The sequence below is a fragment of the Helianthus annuus genome, chromosome 10 (assembly GCF_002127325.2).
Source record: "Helianthus annuus cultivar XRQ/B chromosome 10, HanXRQr2.0-SUNRISE, whole genome shotgun sequence".
Lineage (NCBI taxonomy): Eukaryota > Viridiplantae > Streptophyta > Magnoliopsida > Asterales > Asteraceae > Helianthus > Helianthus annuus.
In genome coordinates, this window is record NC_035442.2 from 48,574,554 (window position 1) to 48,596,581 (window position 22,028).

General features: G+C 38.9%; 2 protein-coding genes across 2 annotated transcripts; one reads left to right on the forward strand and one right to left on the reverse strand.

The window, feature by feature from the left end:
* Positions 1 to 458: 458 nt before the first annotated feature.
* Positions 459 to 1,469, reverse strand: LOC110881562. The gene has a single exon (XM_022129782.1). The coding sequence runs from the start codon at positions 1,467 to 1,469 to the stop codon at positions 459 to 461; it is 1,011 nt and encodes a 336-aa protein (XP_021985474.1).
* Positions 1,470 to 2,710: 1,241 nt separating this feature from the next.
* Positions 2,711 to 3,565, forward strand: LOC110881561. Its single transcript, XM_022129781.1, has one exon. It carries the CDS (start codon positions 2,711 to 2,713, stop codon positions 3,563 to 3,565), a length of 855 nt encoding a protein of 284 aa, XP_021985473.1.
* Positions 3,566 to 22,028: the final 18,463 nt, after the last annotated feature.

Below are 22,028 nucleotides of genomic sequence, written 5' to 3' on the forward strand. Positions count from 1 at the left end.
ATGCACGCCATTTTGATTGCGTAGGAAACGGCTTCCTTGTATGCTTTCCAAACAAACACCCTTCGCATAAACTATGAGATGTTTTTGAGATCTTTGGTAAGCCTTTAACAGTGTTATTTCTTCCCATGTTATGTAATGTCTCGAAGTTAATATGACCATACCTTCGATGCCATAAAACTGAAATATCTTGCATTATCATACTACACACTCTTGGTGTTACATCATTTCTCAGGTTCAAAGGAAACATTTTGTTTCCTGTCATCCGAACCGTTCCTATGCATGCTCCTTTCGAATCCTTGATGATACACTCTTGATTGCTAAATTTCACTTCATAACCTTTTTTGTACTAACTGACCTACACTTAGAAGATTGTGTTTTAAACCCTCTACGTAAAATACATTTGGCACCTTTTTCTCGATTCCTTTAACCTTAATCGACACATCTCCACAACCTAATACTTAGAGTTTCTTATTATCCCATGTTCTTACTTCTCTTCTTTCCGAATCATCTAATGTAATAAATAAACTCCTATTTCCAGTCATATGGTTGCTGCATCCGCTGTCAAAATACCAGTAATCTTCCTTAGTTATCTCCTCTACGTTAAATATCATAAACATAGTTTCTTCATCTCCATCATTCTCATCTTCATGCATGAGAACATTATTGTTTCTTTCGTTTTCTTCTCTCCGTTGACAGAATCTCGCAGTGTGTCCTAATTTCTGACAACTATAACAACGATTCTGTCCTTTAAACCTATTCCTTCCTCTACCTCTTCCTCTTCCTGCATATTCGGATCGATATTGTCTTGACCCATCTTGACTCTGAACTTGAAACGCTTGTTCCATCGGAGAGTCATCATACTTCCTTAATCGCAATTCATGCGACTGTAATATACCGAGTAACTCCTTTGATGTAATCAGATTCAAGTCTTTTGACTCTTCAATGGCTACAACCACTGACTCGTATTTTCGGGTAAGACTTCGAAGGATTTTCTCTACGATTCGCTGTTCTGGAACATCTTCTTCATTTAATCTTAATTGATTTACTATGACAGTAGTTCTATTCACATATTCCTCTACCGATTCACTATCTTTCATTCGTAAAGCATCGAATTCACAACGTAAAGTTTGAAGTTTTACCGTTTTAACCCTTCGTTCTCCTCTGTATGCCTTGTGAAGAATATTCCATGCTTCTTTTGCCGTTTTACTATTTGCTATTCGTTCGAATACTATTTCACTTACAGCCTGGAAAATTATGTGCAGAGCCTTCTTATCTTTTCTGACTTTTTCTCTAAAAGCGTTTTGATCGGTTTCCGATGCGTTGGCAACGATTTTGTTGTATCCTTCATCTATAATTGTCCACAGATCTTGAGATTCTAATAGAACTTTCATTTGAATGTGCCAGTGGTAATAATTCTGCCCAAGTAATTTCGGAATTTGGGTTTGAATACCGCCGTTTGATGTTGCCATAATAATGATTTACAGTGAATGAGAAGAATCGATATGTATTTGTGAGTGGATCAATGCGTTTGGCTCTGATACCACTTTCTTGATCGTAAAAACTAGGGTTCGAAAGATATACAGAGAAAATAATTGTTTTGTATATTCGAATTGGTATTGTGACATATACAAAACATATATACATGGCAGCCTTGTAGAAGTAACTGCCGAAACTTAGGAAAAGAAAATAATACACAATAATTGTAACATAAATAATAAAACTATACTATATGATATATAAAATCATATCTAGCTTATATCTTAATCTAATAAGATTTGCATGCAAACTCTACACAAATTCCAATCTACAATCATACTACATCCAACTTGTTAACCATATCGGTCAGCAACATTGTACATTACAAGTTCATCCAAGGTATGGCGTTTGCCTCCAATGGTGACCGTGATTGTGAGGGCCCACGAAGCTAGCATAGCAGAAAATACTGTGAATCCTATATTCCTATTACGATAACAAAAAAAAGTGTCTAACATAAATGCATCAAAAAAACCACATAATCATTGACAAAGTTGAAATACTAATCTCTACACATCCATACTACAAGGGTTGATTATGTAATTAGGTAATTTAGGGTAGTTATAAAGTGTGAGGGCCAAAGGTGTCAAGTTGGAAGTTGATAACCAACTTCATTGAAGGAATCGACATGTCTCCTTGGAGACACATCCATTCAATTTCAGCCACAAGGATTCAAGGGACATGACTTTTATAAAAAGGACACACCTCTTCAAGATTAAATATCATCCACAAGATACTAGAGACACACCCGTTCATGAAGAGACGCGTCTATTCACTCGCACCCATTAGAAACTATAAATAGCGCTTAGAATTCATTTGTAAAATTCATTCCATTGTATTCAAATTTCAGTATTCAATAAAGTTACGTTTATCATTTGCGATCTAGAGATCAAAGATCATTCTGGGCAACAATTGGTATCAGAGCATCAGGCTCTAGGCATCGCAGGGAATTCGCGATCAGGTTTTATTATTCTTTCTCAATTCACAAGTTAGTTTATTTTTGGTTCAGGGTCGAACCAGGGGTTAGGAATCTACAGTTTTGATTCCGGGGTTTAGTGCGAAATAGATTGATTGTTCATTACGCGTTGGGTTATACGCGGGGGGTTAAGGATTAGAGGTTTGTTGGAACCACGAAAGATAAAGGTTTTTGAAAGTGAATATTGTTCGGTCAGAAGACATGTCAGGAACAACCGGACCAAATTCACAAGTTATAATTCAAAAGGAAGGAAGTTCTCTTTCCCAATTCCAGTGTCCTATTTTGAAACCAACAAACTATACGGTTTGGGCAATTCGCATCAAAACGATTTTGGAAGCGAATGGACTTTGGGAAATGATTGAACCGGCAGAAAATACGCAAACGGATGTTAAGAAAGATAAGGCAACGATTGCTTATCTGTTCCAAGCAATACCGGAGGATGTTGTATTGCAAGTTGCAAGTTGTAAAACTGCAAAGGAAATTTGGGAAAATCTCAAGACTAGACACGTTGGTGTTGATCGGGTACAGAAGGCTCGTTGGCATACACTTTTATCAGAATTCGAGTTAACGCAAATGAGGGAAGATGACACTATAGACTCCTTCACCGCAAAGATAAACAGTGTAGTTACCCGGGCAAGCGAATTAGGGACAACACTGAGTCAACCGACTCTGGTACGCAAACTCCTAAATGCAGTGCCAGATAAGTTTACTCAGATTATCGCCTCGATGGAACAGTACTCCGATCTAGAAACAATGACGCTAGAAGAAGCAGTCGGAAGGTTAAAAACGTTTGAAGAAAGACTTAAGCAAAAGAAAGGAAGCCCAGGAGAAAGTCAAGACAAGTTGATGTTTACACATCACGACAACAACTCAGGCAGAGGAAGACAGTTTGGAAACCGCGGGCGTGGCAGGTTCAACCAACCGCGTGGAATCTGGCGAGACAATAAAGACAGGCAAAGCACTAAGTATGTAGGATCTTCGTACAGACCTAGAGGTGGAAAGTCTAAGAATTGGAGGAATTTTGGAAAAAACCAAACAGACATAAGTAAGATCTAGTGCTACAAGTGTCATAAGTATGGACACTTCAAGAAAGACTGTGATGAGAAAGATGTTATACAAGAACATTCAAATCTCGTCGAGGAAGACGAAGCACCTGTATTGCTAATGGCAATACAAGAAGAAAACATTGTTCAAGAAAGGGTTCTACTAAACGAAGAACACATAGAACCAGCAATTTACGCCACAGAAGATGAAAGTCTATGGTATTTAGACAACGGGGCCAGCAACCACATGACAAGAGTGCGAAGTCACTTCAGAGAATTAGATGAAAAGGTGACAGGGCAAGTTCGGTTCGGTGATGGGTCGCACGTAGAAATTAAAGGCATAGGTTCAATACTGCTGGAATGTCTGAACCAAGAACAAAAGATTGTTTCTCAAGTATACTACATTCCATGTTTGAAAAGCAACATATTGAGCCTCGGACAACTTACAGAAATCAGGTGCAAAGTAGTAATGGATGGAGACTTGCTAACAGTCCACGACAGAAATAGAAAGTCACTAATGCGAGTCAGGAGAATGAGGAACATGTTTTATAAAGTAAAGTTGAAGATTGGAAGGCCAATCTGCCTGCTCTCAAACATAGAAGATTTAGCATGGTTATGGCACGCAAGGTTAGGCTATTTACACTTCGATGCTATTAAGGAAATGACTCGAAAGAACTTGGTACATGGAGTTCCTCAAATAAGTCATGCCAATCAAGTATGTGACGCATGCTTATTAGGAAAACATACTAGGACACCATTTCCAAATCAGGCAAACTTCAGATCTTTGAGACCTCTGGATTTAGTCTATGGAGATTTGTGTGGTCCTATATCCCCACCAACACATGCTGGGAAGAAGTATATATTTCTACTTGTAGACGACTGTACTCGCTACATGTGGGCATTTCTACTAACTTCTAAGGATCAAGCATTCGAAACTTTCAAGCAGTTCAAAGAAAAGGTGGAGACAGAAACTCGAACCAAGTTAAAAATGCTAAGGACAGACAGAGGAGGAGAATTCACGTCGGCTGAATTCAACAAGTATTGCATGGAAAATGGCATAGCGAGACAGCTTACAACGCCATATTCCCCACAGCAAAACGGAGTTGTGGAAAGAAGAAACAGGACGATGTTGTCAACTACTCGAAGTATGTTAAAGGCAATGAACATGCCACAAAATTTCTGGGGAGAAGCAATAAGACATACGTTATATTTATTAAACTGGATTCCAAGGAAGGCTTTGGTAAACAAGACCCCGTATGAAGCATTGAAAGGAAGAAAGCCGAATCTGGAACACTTAAAGGTTTTTGGCTGCACAACATACGCTAAGGTATTACCACTTCAACAAAAGAAGTTAGATGAAAGATGTGCACCTATGGTTTACCTTAGAATAGAAAAAGGATCAAAGGCATACAGATTATATGATCCGACAAAGAATAAGATATGTGTCAGTAGAGATGTAAAGTTCATGGAAGGTCAACCATTGAACTGGAATAGTTATATGGAGATGGTAGATTCAGGGAATCCCGAATGGACAAACTTTGTCATTCAAGAAGATGACAACCTACCAGAGTTAGAAGAAAATGAACCAAGTAGTCCTGGTAATAGTAGGCCACATCATGATGATTCAGGAGTAGATCAGACAGAAGAACCAAACTCATATGTAACCCAGCCAGCACATTCGTACAATCAGAACTCAGCAGGAAGTTCAAGCAGATTATCAAGTAGAGGTCCATCTACCTCTGAAAGTACAACGGAGAGTATTAGTGACACTCCAGTAAAACTAAGAAGTCTGGAAGAAGTATACGAAGAGACAGAGGAAATTCAAGTAGATCCACAAGAATTATTACTTGCTGAACAAGAACGAACAATCCACAAGAGTTAGACTCGATAAACAAAAATAACACTTGGAGGTTGACAGAGTTGCCAAGAAATCACAAGGCAATAGGTTTAAAATGGGTATTCAAGACTAAAAAAGATGCAAACGGAAACGTGATCAGACAAAAAGCAAGGCTGGTTGCAAAAGGATATGTTCAGCAACACGGAATAGACTTTGACGAAGTCTTTGCACTAGTAGCACGTATAGAGACAGTTCGACTAATGTTGGCTTTAGCAGCATTTCAAGGTTGGGAAGTACATCACTTAGACGTGAAGTCTGCATTCTTACACGGAGATCTCAAGGAGGAGGTCTATGTCTCAGAACTAGAAGGATTTGTAAAGCCAGGAAACGAAGGAAAGGTTTATAGACTATCAAAAGCACTGTATGGATTGAGACAAGCACCAGGAGCTTAGAATACGAAGTTAGATTAAACCCTAAAGTCACTTAACTTCAAGAAGTGCACTTTAGAGAATGCAATCTATACAAGGACGAGTGAGACTTCTACACTGATAGTTGGAGTCTATGTTGATGATTTGATAGTCACTGGAACATCAAGGAAGGAGATAGATGTTTTCAAATCTAAGATGAAGAACAAGTTTGAAATGAGCGATCTAGGATTGCTAGCATATTATCTGGGAATAGAAGTCATTCAAGCAGGGGGTGAGATAGCTATCAAGCAGACAGGCTATATCAACAAGATACTCAAAGAGGCTGATATGTTATCCTGCAACGACACAAAGATTCCCATGAATCCAGGAACACAATTAACGAAGACTGAAGAAGGAGATCTAGTAGATGCAACACATTACAGAAGCCTGATAGGTTCTCTCAGGTACTTATTGCATACAAGGCCATATCTATCTTACTCAGTCAGTCTGCTTAGTAGATTCATGCAAGAACCAAAGGAGCAACACTTGAAAGCAGTGAAGCAAATACTACATTATATCAAAGAACTAAAGAGCATGGAATCATCTACAAGAAGCAAGGAGGATATAAGATCACAGGTTATAGTGATTGCAGTTTTGGAGTTAATACAGACAAAGGAAAAGGAACAACTGGTCTGGTGTTCTACTTTGGAGAATCACGTATAACCTGGTGTACACAAAAGCAACAGACAGTGGCATTATCATCATGTGAATCAGAATTCATGGCAGCCACTGCAGCAGCATGCCAAGCACTATGGCTTAAAAGATTGTTAAGTGAAATTACAGGCTGGAAGGAAGAGAAGATGACACTCAGGGTGGATAATGTTTCTACAATAGCACTCATGAGGAATCCAGTCTTTCATGGAAGAAGCAAGCACATTGATACACGCTATCACTTCATAAGAGAATGCATTGAGAACGAGGACATCAATGTGGAACACGTAAGTGGAGAACTACAACGGGCAGACATACTTACAAAGGCACTAGCAAGGGTCAAGTTTGCTACAATGCGAGAACTGCTCGGAGTTCAAGATCTATAACAACTCAAGGATGTTCAAGATTAGGGGGGGTGAATGAAATACTAATCTCTACACATCCATACTACAAGGGTTGATTATGTAATTAGGTAATTTAGGGTAGTTATAAAGTGTGAGGGCCAAAGGTGTCAAGTTGGAAGTTGATAACCAACTTCATTGAAGGAATCGACATGTCTCCTTGGAGACACATCCATTCAATTTCAGCCACAAGGATTAAAGGGCCATGACTTTTTAAAAAAAAGGACACACCTCTTCAAGATTAAATACCATCCACAAGATACTAGAGACACACCCGTTCATGAAGAGACGTTCACTCGCACCCATTAGAAACTATAAATAGGGCTTAGAATTCATTTGTAAAATTCATTCCATTGTATTCAAATTTCAGTATTCAATAAAGTTACGTTTATCATTTGCGATCTAGAGATCAAAGATCATTCTGGGCAACAAAAGTATCATTTCCTAGTGCACATAGATTGTAATTTTGTTAGTTTTAGCTAACATAAATTTTTTTGTTGTCTCACTGGCACGTATTAGAGGCAGATCTTCACTCATTTGAATTCTAGTAACACACAGGTCACAAGTTGATCGGTTTGTTCGTTATCAGCATTATATTATTTGTGATTCACAAGAGGAACAAATGACACCAATTGTACACAATATTAATGCCACTTGGGTGTAAAGAACAAGAGAACCTACAGGTGAAAGAGTGATTCCTACTTCTATTTCTTAATTTCCCCCACATTGTCCAAAAAAAAAGCTCAAGGCAATTTCATTTAACTGAAATATATACTATTAAGATGCCAGTTTCATGAAAATCTGTCTCAAATTCAAAATGTAATATTGCAGTGGTGGAACTAGAAGAAAAATTCAAAGGTATCTTAAAAAAACTTTTACCTAGGCCCGTCCCTGGGATTTCATTGGCCCCCAGAGGGCCCTGTGCGACTAATAAAAATGGGCTTTTTAAATTTTCTTTTACTTAGGGGCGGCAGGTGGAACATTATTGTTCCGTGATGGGGACTTTTCAACGCGTGGAAAAATCAAATTCCCACCGCCACTCCAAGTGTCACGCGTGATAGTTCAACGGTAAACCCGATTTCGTTATTTTCTTCACGGCGTGATGTTTTTTTTTTTAGAGTAATTGTTGGTTGGGGGGAAATTGTTAGGTGTGGTGGTAGGTGATGACCATTGCCACCAAAAAAGGTTGTGAGTGATGGAAAAATGGTTGTTGACATGGCGGAACATGATCGGATATTGTGAGTGATAGAATTCTATCACTAGTGACCACCCCCACCCCCGTTAGGGTCATCTCTAAGAATTCGAATACCCTTAGCGGCCTTATGCAGCTACTAATTTTTAAGGGCAGGTAAAATAATAAATAAAGTGAAGAAAAAAACACAAATAAGTTATGTTTATTGTCCGGTAAAACACTATTTGCCGGTAAAAAATATAGATTACTAATTAAATTTGACTTCTGATAATTGTAGAATAGTACCGCCTTTTCATTTATTGTCCAAATGTCATATTATTATATTAACTTTAAATATAACTTCATTTTTTTCCTTCTTTAATAATGTGTGCCACCTGCAAGTTCATTTCCAGAAATTTTCGTTTCCATCAAATGTCAAATTTCATTTCATTTTTTTTCACGGGTAAACTGCCAAAATGGTCCCTGAGGTTTGGTCACTTTTGACACTTTAGTCCAAAACTCAAACCTTTTGGATTTGGATCCCTGTGGTTTCAATTTTGTTGCCATTTTCATCCAAAAGCAAAATCTGGTCAAATTTTTCAGTTAATATCCAGTTTTTCTGTCTTTTTCCTCCCTTTTAATGAAGGGGCAAAATGGTCAGATTTTTTTAATTTGTTATAATAAAACCTTAAAAGACCATTTTGCCCTTCATTAAAAGGGAGGAAAAAGACAGAAAAGCTGGATGTTAACTGAAAAATCTGACTGGATTTTGATTTTGGATGAAAATGACAAAAAATTGAAACCATAGGGACCCAGATTCAAAAGGTTTGACTTTTGGACTAATGTGGCAAAAGTGACCAAACCTCAGGGACCATTTTGGCAGATTACTCTTTTTTCACAAACACTTAGAGGTATCCTAACATTTGTTTATGGATATCCTAGATAAATAAAACGGACATTAAAAGAAAAATTATACTTCGCCAAGAAAGTTGAGCCGTAGCCCGTGATATGGCTAGCATTTTTGTGCCCTAGAATCAAATGTTGATAAAACGGTATGACGATTAACAAATTCCACACACTCTCGCACAGAATTTAGCATTTGCGCTTATTGTTTTGGTCAAAAATCAAGCAAGGATAATACAACCAAATCTTTTGTTGTGAGGTGTGATGCTAGAATCAATGAACAATTATATGAACAACTTGCAAGTAAAATGAACAAGTGACACAAGGATTTATACGAGGAAAAAGCCCTTGATCAAGAGTTGATCTCCGGCATAAAAAACCTCGGGTGATGGAAACTACCGATCACCAACTATAATTACATAAATGATTGTTACAACTCGGGATGATAACAAGCTTGTTACAAGGACACTAGCCAAATGAACTATTGAGAGTTGTTTTGAGTGTGTGTGTATTTGCTAACTTAGCCGAATGTTCTAATCTAAGCTTGTTATCCCCTTTTAAAATTAGAAATAACTAGATAACTAACTATCCGCTAAATGTGCGAGCTTCCCATGATCTCCATAACGTTCACAAAGGCCAAGCACGTGCGGAATATTGAGGGCATATTCTCCAAGAATATCGGTAAGACTTGGTCCATGCGTATACTCCTGCAAAACAAGCTCACATACAATGAAGACAACCGTTAGTACAAGGATAACAATGAGGATCCTGGATCCTGATGCTGCAACACCTTCTGAGGATCCTTAATTCAAACAGAATTGAGGATCCATGATCCTGGCAGTACTTGAGGATCCGTGATCCTTAGGATTGGAAAATCCTCCCCTAACAATTACCCCCAAAATATGAGGAGTAAAATGTAAATTAAGGAGTTGTATTTTTTAATCTTATCTGCAACTAACTAGCCAACGGAATTATAGCCGTTTAAGTCGAACTAGCCGTTACAGCTTACGTCATTGAAGTGACAATCCTGCAAAATCATCATTATATATAGGTTAGAGATAAGGATCAATGTGCATTTAAATTCGAGCGATACTCCTTTTAAATCCTCATTCGAAGATTGATCAGGTACTTCTCTCTCCCTTCTCTCTTCATCTTCTTAGTCTGTTCTTCTTCTTAGTCTTTAGGTCACAATGAAACTACGATCATCCCCCGCCAAGGATCATCAGAAAGATAGTCCTTTGAAAAGCCAAGGGATTATCAAAAATACTCCGAAGGAACTCTGCTGCTTTATTGATCCGGAGATCGACCGGATCCGCTATTGTTTTCCGGCAGACACCGTCTTCAAGCCCTTTGACCCTACTGCCAAAAGTGACTTTATTTCTGAAACTTGGGTTGCTTTTCCAGCTACCCCATTCCTAATAGGATACTCTTATCCTTTCCCTGACTTCACTAAATCCTTCTTTTCTCTCACTGGCATGTGCTACATTCAGGCCATGCCAATGATGTGGAGGGTTTTATATACCCAAGATAAAATCATTGAGCAAGAGGGCGTAGAGATAGGGATATCAGAATTGGCAGAGCTTTATAACCTTGTAAGCCATGGATCACATCACTACCTGTTCAAACACAAACCCGGTGCTGCTCACCCAATCCTCAAGACCACAAAGAATGATACTAACTAGAAGAAGTGATTCTTCTTTGTTAGGAGGGACTCTATCCCTGATGGGAAAGATCTCCCCATAAAGTGGAACACCCATGGTAGGATATAGGATCCTTATAGAAGGATCATAGGATGACTCTATTTTTGTTGAGGATAACTGATCCTTCCCTGTTTTTTATGCAGCTCAGTCTCTCATATCATTCCATCACCTGCAACCAAAGAAAGGATTGCTGCTTTCTGGAGTCTTGATCCTGCAGTTAGATCATTTCAAGCAAACACAAAGGATTCACAAGAATTATCCTCCGGTTCAGTCACAATGTCAAGTAAGTGTTTATCTTTACGTATGATTAAATGTATTTAAATCAAGGATACTTATCTGTTGTTTGCTGTTTGTAGGTGCTGGAAAGTCTTCAAAGTCAGCCTCCCGCTTCAGTGTCAGTGATCTTAGCACTGTGGCTCCCCGGTCCGGAAAGAAGAAGTCTGCTGCTAGCCCAAGCGTCCCAGTGCCTAAACATGTCACCTCCAAGGGAGGAAAGAAGAGGAAGGCCACTGAAGCTGACAACCTTGAAGGCCTGCCCCTCATCCGTCACCAGTTTGAGGAATATTTCTCTGAGGTAAGGATCCCTGATCCTGACTGAGTATCCTGCCCATTTGAGGATAATGGATCCTGAACTTTACCTTGTCTTTTTGCAGAAATTCGCCGAGATCCAGATGCTCTTTGACGCATATGTTGAAGAGGCTGAGCAGAAGCATCTGGAGTTCCAAAAGTTCTTCCTGGCAAAGGATGAGACCATCTCTTCCCTTGAGAGAGAGCTGAACTTGGAAAAGAAGCAGTTGGTCATGGCCCAGATTAACGCTGATCATGAGAAGCATGAGGTGATGGAGGATGCTAAAGTCTCTGCTGCCATCACTATTTACAAGATCAAGCTGCAAATTGCCAAGGAGGCTGAGGATCCTGACTTCGACAGGACCACTTGGGACCAGGAGGGCTGGAGGGCGAAGCTGGCTGAGCTAGATGACGAGGAGGAGGCTACAGAGGTCTTGGCGATTGAGGCAAGTGGCAGCGGGGCTAAGGATCAAGCTGGTGGTGCTGATGCTGGTGGTGATGCAGCGAAGGTGTGAGCTACAGAAATGGGCGATGATGGATTTATCTAGACGCGGCCGGAGCCCATTTTTTAGGATGTTAATGTTTTTTGGTTGTGATGTCTTCTGAACAATGCTGGTTTGTACTTGAACAATAGTTTCTAGGGTTATGGATCATGGATCCTTGGACAATAGGTAGGATAATGGGTGGTGGATGGATCCTCTGTTTGGGAGATGAAACCACTTGTTATCCTGCCGCTTTTATTTCCTGCACTAAGACCTTGTTAATATGGACACCCTTTGCCAACCCAAGTGGACGGGCCATGTTTTGCTGGTAGAAACTTGGGTTGGCAATTTTGACAACCTTTAAGGGTTAACTTATGATAAATAAATAAAAGTTTAATCTTTTGGTTTATCATGTGTTGTTATTTTTGTGAATATTTTATCTTTCAACTGTTGTGGCATACTTTGTTTGAATTCATAAGGTTAAAACAAAGATTTAACATATTATGTCAAAAAGTTTAGGATATGATCAAGGACCAAATATCCTATGATCGATAAATTCAAAAAGGTAGTATAGTTCACGGATCATGTATCCTGTTGTCAAAGGATAAGGGTCACTTATATAAACAATGAATAAAATCAAAGTGATTAAGGATCATACCTGAGAATCCAAGTTAGGATCCTAAATCCTTAACATTTACAATCAGGATAACCAAAAAAACAAACCTTAATGAAAGGTTAGGATCAAGGATCCTTAGTTGTTTAACTTCAAAAACCTGAAATGAAACATAGCTTGGGACGAAGCCAATATAAGAGAAGAGTTAGCAACTAGGGACAAGCCCAACAATTCTAGGGACAAGCCCAATAAACTAGGGACAAGCCCAAAAACCAGGGGACAAGCCCAAAAAACTGGGGACAAGCCCAAAAAAACTGGGGACAAGCCCAAAGGATCTTGTGTAAACTGGAGTATGGCCCTCACTTGCGACTATCCAAACTTAGTGACATGAAAATGCCAAAACCTTAGCTAACGTGAAAACGTTAGAAACCTTAGGAACGGATGTATGGTACGTCTACCATTATACGTAGGATCCTGAATACAGCCAGTATAATGAAATTGTCAGCCCCTAAAGCGAGTACTGGTCCCATTTCCATGAACTACACCAGGATCATCGTGCGCTACTGGCGATACTGGGGACAGGCCCAAAAAAACTGGACTAGCCCAAAGAACTGGGGTTAAGCCCAAAGAACTGGGGTCAAGCCCAAAGAACTGGGGTCAAGCCCAAATAACTGGGGTCAAGCCCAAATAACTGGAGACTTTTGTGGATACTCAATCGTTTGTTAAGGATCTATCAAGCTTCTGCAAAACTCAGAATCAAGTGAAAGAAGGATAAAAGATGCAGGATCCTTCTCCTTGTATACAAGATAATTAAAGAATTAAATAAATTGGAATTAGATCGTTACAAGAATGAGGATCATCTATCCTCTGAGGATCCTTCATGAACACCGAACACTAAAATAGTTGAGGATCCTGGATCCTTATTACATGAAATATCTTTTCAAGTGGACAGCATTCCAAGCCCTTGGTAGCGAATCTCCTTCCATTGTTAGCAATTGATATGCCCCCTTTCCTGCTTCAGCTTCAATAAGATAGGGGCCTTCCCACTTTGGTGCTAACTTGCCATCAGCAGGACTCGTGGTATTCTGAAATGCTTTCCTCAATACCATATCACCAACTTGGAAGTTCCTGATCCTGACATTCTTGTTGTAGGTTCCAGCCATCCTTTGTTGATAACTAGCCATTCTTATCCTTGCCAAATCCCTGAGTTCTTCTATGGTATCCAAGTCTTGAATCAAGCTTTCAGCATTTCCTTCAGGATCACGGATGCTTGTTCTTGCAGTAGGAACCACCATTTCTGTAGGAATCACTGATTCTGCTCCAAACACTAAAGAAAATGGAGTTTGACTAGTAGCATTCTTGGGAGTTGTCCTATCAGCCCACAGTACATAAGGTAGTTCTTCTTCCCACTTTCCTTTCTTGGATCCAAGTTTTTTCTTCAAATTGTTGATGATGATCTTGTTGGATGATTCTGCCTGACCATTAGCTTCTGGGTGGATTGGGGTTGATGTTATCATCTTAATCCCCCAACTGTCACAAAAGTTAGTAATTCTATTCCCAATAAATTGGGATCCATTATCACAAACAATTTCAGAAGGAATACCAAATCTGGTAATAATATTTCTTTTAATAAAGGATATCACTTCTTTTTCTCTAACTTGAGCAAAGGCTTCAGCCTCTATCCACTTGGAGAAGTAATCAGTCATAGCAAGCATGAACACTTTTCCATCAGGTGCCTTGGGAAGTTTACCAACTATATCCATCCCCCATCTCATGAATGGCCAAGAAGAGGATATAGGATGCAAGAGCTCTGCTGGTTGGTGAAGGATGTTACTATGTCTCTGACAAGGATCACACTTCTTGGCATAATCCACAGCATCCTTCTTCATAATAGGCCAATAATATCATGTTCTAAGGATCCTTGAGAATAGTGCCCTACCCCCAGTATGGTTTCCACAATATCCTTCATGAAAATCCTTTAAAACTTCTTGGACTTCAGGATCCTCAATACATCTTAGATATGATCCTGCAAGAGATCGTTTATATAACATGTTATTCAATATTGTAAATTGAGATACCTTAATTTTGAAAGCCTGGGGTTTTCTCCTATAGGGATCTCTCCATGCTGTATATATCTCATGATTGGAAGGATCCATGATCCTGAATGAGACTGTGTATCATCACTAGGGATGATTGCAGAATCCTCTCCTATCTCCATAGCTACATGATCCTCAATAGCAGGAGTTAGGATATGAATAATAGGATCTTGATATCCTCTGGGATCTTCAAGGATGATCCTAGATTGGCCAATGCATCAGCTTCTGCATTCTCTTCTCTGGGTACCTATGTCAAACTAAAGGAAACAAAAGAGAGTGCCAATTCTTTGACTATCTCTCAAGATACCTGATCCTCATATGCTTGGCAATTTGCAAACCAGCTATCAAGGCTTCATATTCAGCCTCATTGTTAGTAGTTTGAAACTCACAAGCTATTGAGTGGGGTATTATATCCCCAGTGGCGATCTTAGTAGTATTCCAAGTCCAGTTCCATTGACATTAGAGGCTCCATCAGTGAAGAGTATCCAAGGATCCTTAGTTTCTTCAAGCTGTTGGACTTCTAACTCAGCTTCCCTTTGCAAGTCACTACTGAAATTTGCCACAAAGTGAGCTAAGGCCTGGGATTTAATGGCAGTTGTAAGACCCCAAATCCGGGTTTCTCACAGTTGGACCATCGTTGCATAAAAAGTATAAAACACTTGAAACCTTTTTTTTATTTATAATTCAAAGAATACGCAGCGGAAAACATTAAAGTCAAATTTTCGAAACATGTGAAACATCTAAATTTAAATATCAAATTTAATGTATGATAATTAAGTTCATAAACAAGCGACTTGGACTAGAAATGCCATCTTCAAATGTCGGGTAGCTTCATGCAACATCCAAGAGGTCAACGTCCATCCAGTTAACCTGAAATCAAACTAACGTGCATGCAAAAGTCAGCTACGCTGAGTGAGTTCAAGTTTATAATTTAACAAATAAACACTTGTAAAACATCTTAATCATGGAAATAAATAAATATATTTATTTTATCCTCAAAATTTAAAATTCATCTTTTAATGAGTCAAGCACACAACACAGATCTCCTCACCTTAAATCCCAAACACAAAGTAGGGGATAAAGGAATTTTTCATCTCCTCTTGCCCCAAGGGCAGATAAACTGCTAGGGGACTTCCTCTTGCCCCAAGGAGAGATAAACTGTTAGGGGACTTCCTCTTGCCCCAAAGACAGATAAACTGTTAGGGGACTTCCTCTTGCCCCAAGTACAGATAAACTGTTAGGGGACTTCCTCTGTTCGACCTGGTTGTGGCACGACCCAACACATCACACGCAAGCACATAAAAGGGCAAGCAAATAATCCTCATGTATAGTTGGTATGTAAATACAAATAAACTATACAACTTCATAAAAAAAATATTCATCCAAGTAATACATCTAACATACATGTTAGCCCTAAACTTTGAAAAAGTTTAAAGAGGGCATCATAAACTTACATACAAATACATACGAGTGTGTACATATATACATCAACCATTGTACGTATACCTTCGTACCTACACACCTCCTAAATATATATACCTCTTCACCTCATAAACTCGAGTATGTGTATATTTATATACAGTTATATATATAAATATGTCTCTATATAGATTTATTTTGTTATATATATATATATATATGAAAGCATATAAAAATATAAGTATCACACCGGTGGGTATAAAAAAAACATATAACCCTACTCACGTTTTATGCTAAAAAAATAAACGAGTAAAAATGAATTTTATACAATCGTAACAAGAACTTCACAACTTCCTTTATAAAAATAATTATACCAGTTTAGCATGCACATTAGCCCAAAAGACTTAAAAACATTTAAAAGAGTGGGCTCAAGAACTCACCTTAATGCACAAATTTGCGTTTCAAAAAGCTAGAGGGTCGCAAAGAAGAACTCGCCGAACAACCCGGAACCTGTTCATGTATGCATATACGTTACTCCAAACACAATAGAGTCTCTCATAATTACACTCGTTAGCCACCAGACCAGAAAATTCCACCACAAAACCTTGTTAAACAAGAGAGAGAATTGAGATGTATGTTAGCAAGCTTAATTAAATAAGGTGTGTGCTTGCTATCTTCTTTACTTATCAACGAGAACCATATTCTCATGAGAGGTAATTGACATGCTTGCTTGCAAGCCAAACTAATTAAGATGTGAGCTAGCTTGCTAGCTTCCTTAACAATTCCACACCACACATGTATTCTGATATCGTGATATCAATTTACATGCATCACTATCACCCATTAATAAATCCATTGAGAACAATACAACATACCCTAATTCAATCTTCATGATTGTAACCAAGTTTTTATGTCAACAGAATCCAACTACCCTATTTATCTAGGAGCATATGACGAGAGTTATACCTGGCTTGTGTGTTGAGATGGCCTCCCAAAACTTAGCTTCAAGAATGCTAAAATACAACTCGTAACCGACCCGAGGCTCCCGTCGTCTTCTCCAAAAACAACCACCCGAACTCTACCATTCATGAATGAACCGGTTTCCATACAACCACAACACGATAGTCGCGAACCACCACTATAACCGAACACCATCGCCAACCGTCACCATCCTTCGCCACCGTAGCCACCTTCCCGGTTCTACCATCATCAACAAAGCACATGTTTGAACACTTGAAACTTCGAAATCGCATGAAGGGTAGCGAGTATTAACCGAGTGCAACACCTGAACCATGTTAAAACCACCATAACCGGAACTGAAACCACCACTCTCATATATCACCTTCACAACTCATGCAATACCCAACCTAGTCATTATACAAAACCGAAAAGAATACGCGGATGAAATGTAACAGAGATTACCTTGTCGCGAATCAAACCGCTTGATCGAAACTCACCGTAGAACCACCTCCATCGTCGCCGTAACTCTCCCTCTCTCCCATTCTTGTTCTGCCGTACCCGCTTGCCTGGGATTGGTTTCTGCGATCCTAGGGTTCCTTTTGTTATATAATTCTAAATTTCACCAAGGCCCTTCAAGTTTCATCACACAACATATTAAGTTCTTGACTTGTGACAAATTTCATAAAAGCTCTTCATGTTTCATTTTTATGCAACTAAGTCCCTTTTTTCTTTTTCCATTAAATTATAAAATCCATGGTTTCAATCTTTTTTTTTTGTTTCAGAAATCGTAACCTTATCAATACCAACCGACTATGCCTTTTCTGTAATCAAAACTGGGATGTTACAAGTCTACTCCCCTTAAAAGTGGATTCGTCCTCGAGTCCCGTTAGTAAAAACCAAACGTATTAGTAATCTCATTGCCATACTTCCATATCCTTGATTGACAATCAATATCGTAAACGTTGTCATCATCGCCTGGTTCTGAAATCTAATTACCACACATAGTAGACAAGGGGTCATCTCTACCGTCTGCCTTCACTTTGAGGCTTGTACCATTTGATTGTACATTCCTCATGCAATTTTTTGTTTGACTTTGTACTTGCAAGGTATCCATGTCTCGTCTTTTCATCTATACACGCCGGTCACCACCGAGTGACTCCCCACAATCCCCAGCGCAAAGCCTTCACCTGACAGTAACAACCAATTAACTTACCAACGCCTACATTGCCACCAATGACATTGTTTGCTTTGTCATCGGTTAGATTGTCTAAACCGTCCAATTTAGTAATCACACCTGCTTGTTGACTCACCTGCCATGTTTCAATTGTAAAGATAATAGTCACGTTGGTGCCGCCTCAGAACCTGAGTAACTAAGCACATCCTGACCCGTCGTCGCTGTCTAACGTACTGAAAAGTAGGGCATACCATGCCCATAATTGGTCGTACTATCATCTTAGTCTGGTGATTGACAAAATTTCGCTACCTACTGACTCCAAATGTAGAGCATCACTCGAGTCATAACAGAAGATATATTTAGGAGCTCGTGTAAAGCCCGCCTTATCTTCACCAACGTAGACACTCCATCTAACTCAGCTGATGATCTCTGGGAGCTCGTGCTGAATATGTCAATTACATAAGCAAAATAATTATCCTCAACATCGTCATCGCCGCATCTAGACATCAAACCCACTAGTCATTCTCATTGTTCCTCCTGAAGTTTAGCTTCTATCGTTCACCACACATAAGTCGTCTCGTCCCAATCGAGCAATCTCAACTCCTCAAACTCTAAAAAAATGCATCAATTAAGTCTTCTACACAAAAACATTCCTTTGCAGGTCATCGCATTACATCACCACTCGGCGTTGAATCCCTTAGCAGTGTTACATCTCCATCATGGTTGCATTGCTAACAACTTTGGCAAGAAAAAGGTATGCTCCACACCGACATTCATAACTCGAGTTATAACCACATGTCCTAAAGCTAACTTAGCTCACAACATCACAAATAAGCACAACGCTAAGAACAAAATCAAGTGTCACCACACCTTACATCTTATCTCTATACAATCCATCACTGATTCAGATGGTCCATTATCTTTAGAAGATGGTGCATCACCTTTCCTTTGCCTATCTCCATAGACACCGTTATTACCAATAACATCGTCACCGTCGTGTCCGGATATAAAGTCTGTGGATTGCCCTCATTTCCTACTAAAGCCTAGCTTCCATCGTCCTTCACATTCGTTTGTCGCCCAATTCCAACACTAGCATCATCGACTTTCTAAGTCTCAAGAAGATGCGCCAGTCAAATCTTCCACCAGAAGCTCTTCACGAAAATCGGCACCTCACATCGCTACTTTGGGCTGAATATTTCAGCATCATTGTCCATTCATCATAATCGCCTGGCAGACCACACGTGTACGGAAAAATGTGTCTAACATCGAATCCTGTAACCTCGTCCATGGACTACGTACTTTGAAGCATAAATAGTGCACGTAACCGTCACACGTCCAAAAGGAGTCATAACACCTAGTGTCTTACCACCACATCGTTCGTCACGAGAAACATCATATAAGATAAGGGTATTCTATCAAAGCATAAACACGACACATCCCACACAAGACTAATAGTGATAGACAATACCATCGCAACATTTAAAACATCAAAGCATAAAATGCTCGCTTTATAGTACCCCAACTATCCTCCTCTTACGTCTTATACTCAATTTCTAAACCAGGGTAAATACATTTATCTGGTTTTATGGCTACAGCCACTCATCTCCCATGTACCCACATAAAGTACACGCGGTTGTACCCTTCATGCGTAGCACCAACCATCATACTCGCCACCATACCCAGGCTGACACGTTTGCATAGTTTTTGTAGGTAATGTAAAAGTAATCATTCACATAACATCTCCTTAAGCATCATACATGTTCAAGACACAATCAAGACCATAAGTACAGACAAATGAGAAGTTATGTCTATACTAGTCTAGCTACATAAATTGGTCGAAAATGACCGTTATATTATTTCAAAGATTGTGCTAACACAAAATCAAGCTACTTAAGCGTTGCCACAAAGCCACGTATAGCTACACTTAATCCGATAACAGCCACAGATATACACATCAACGTCTAATCACAAAATGCATGTAGCAAGACTCAAAACGACTTCATCATTAATTAATGAATGGTAATACAATGTAATCTCGTCTAAAGGTAAAATGCCATCATCAACCCGTTATTAACAACCTACCCAAAGCAGAGCATTTGATTGATTCATTCCAGGTCTTTATTCAGAACATGGGAGGTAACAGTAGACCGCCAATAACGTTGATCAAGTGCTATCGGTTGTCCATGTCGCCGCGAACGTTCTAAACATTTCCCGTCGTGGTCACACTAGTGTTTTACCTTCCACGTAATGCAAATAGACACTCAAGAAAAACATCCTACCATACCTCAAGCATAAATACATTAACATTCTATCCGACGAATCAGAAAATTAACTATACAAGAAGGCATCATGTCCTACCTCCTAAACACAAAGGCATTAACATTCAATTTACCATATGGTGCAACTAAACACTCAATAAGAAACATCAATGCATACATCAAAGCGTGAAGGTACTAGAATTCTACATACCACATCATGCCCTTCGGCATTCAAAGGAAAAAACGTCATAACATACCACAAAACATAAAGATATTAGCATCCCATCTAGCACCTCTTATGATTAGCTGAAACATTTCATCCCTCCTCTGAGCATAACGCATTAAGACTCCATCCAACATATTATCCATTTAAACATCCACTAGTAAAACTTTTCATACTACATCAAATACAAAGGCATTAATCTCCCACCTATAACCTAATGCCATTAAGCATTCAATGAAAAATATATAAACATACACCAATACAGTAAAGAGTACCTCTTGGCGTGCGGCTACCCCTATTGGCATTTCTAGCTTTAATCCCATTCCAGTTCAAGTCCAGACATTAAGGGATGCCCGAATCCCTTGAACTATAGCTCTGATACCAACTTGTAAGACCCCAAATCCGGGTTTCTCACAGTTGGACCATCGTTGCATAAAAAGTCTAAAACACTTGAAACCTTTTTTTTATTTATAATTCAAAGAATACGCAGCGGAAAACATTAAAGTCAAATTTTCGAAACATGTGAAACATCTAAATTTAAATATCAAATTTAATGTATGATAATTAAGTTCATAAACAAGCGACCTGGACTAGAAATGCCATCTTCAAATGTCGGGTAGCTTCATGCAACATCCAAGAGGTCAACGTCCATCCAGTTAACCTGAAATCAAACTAACGTGCGTGCAAAAGTCAGCTACGCTGAGTGAGTTCAAGTTTATAATTTAACAAATAAACACTTGTAAAACATCTTAATCATGGAAATAAATAAATATATTTATTTTATCCTCAAAATTTAAAATTCATCTTTTAATGAGTCAAGCACACAACACAGATCTCCTCACCTTAAATCCCAAACACAAAGTAGGGGATAAAGGAATTTTTCATCTCCTCTTGCCCCAAGGGCAGATAAACTGCTAGGGGACTTCCTCTTGCCCCAAGGAGAGATAAACTGTTAGGGGACTTCCTCTTGCCCCAAAGACAGATAAACTGTTAGGGGACTTCCTCTTGCCCCAAGTACAGATAAACTGTTAGGGGACTTGCTCTGTTCGACCTGGTTGTGGCATGACCCAACACATCACACGCAAGCACATAAAAGGGCAAGCAAATAATCCTCATGTATAGTTGGTATGTAAATACAAATAAACTATACAACTTCATAAAAAAAAATATTCATCCAACTAATACATCTAACATACATGTTAGCCCTAAACTTTGAAAAAGTTTAAAGAGGGCATCATAAACTTACATACAAATACATACGAGTGTGTACATATATACATCAACCATCGTACGTATACCTTCGTACCTACACACCTCCTAAATATATATACCTCTTCACCTCATAAACTCGAGTATGTGTATATTTATATATAGTTATATATATAAATATGTCTCTATATAGATTTATTTTGTTATATATATATATATATATATATATATATATGAAAGCATATAAAAATATAAGTATCACACCGGTGGGTATAAAAAAAACATATAACCCTACTCGCGTTTTATGCTAAAAAAATAAACGAGTAAAAATGAATTTTATACAAT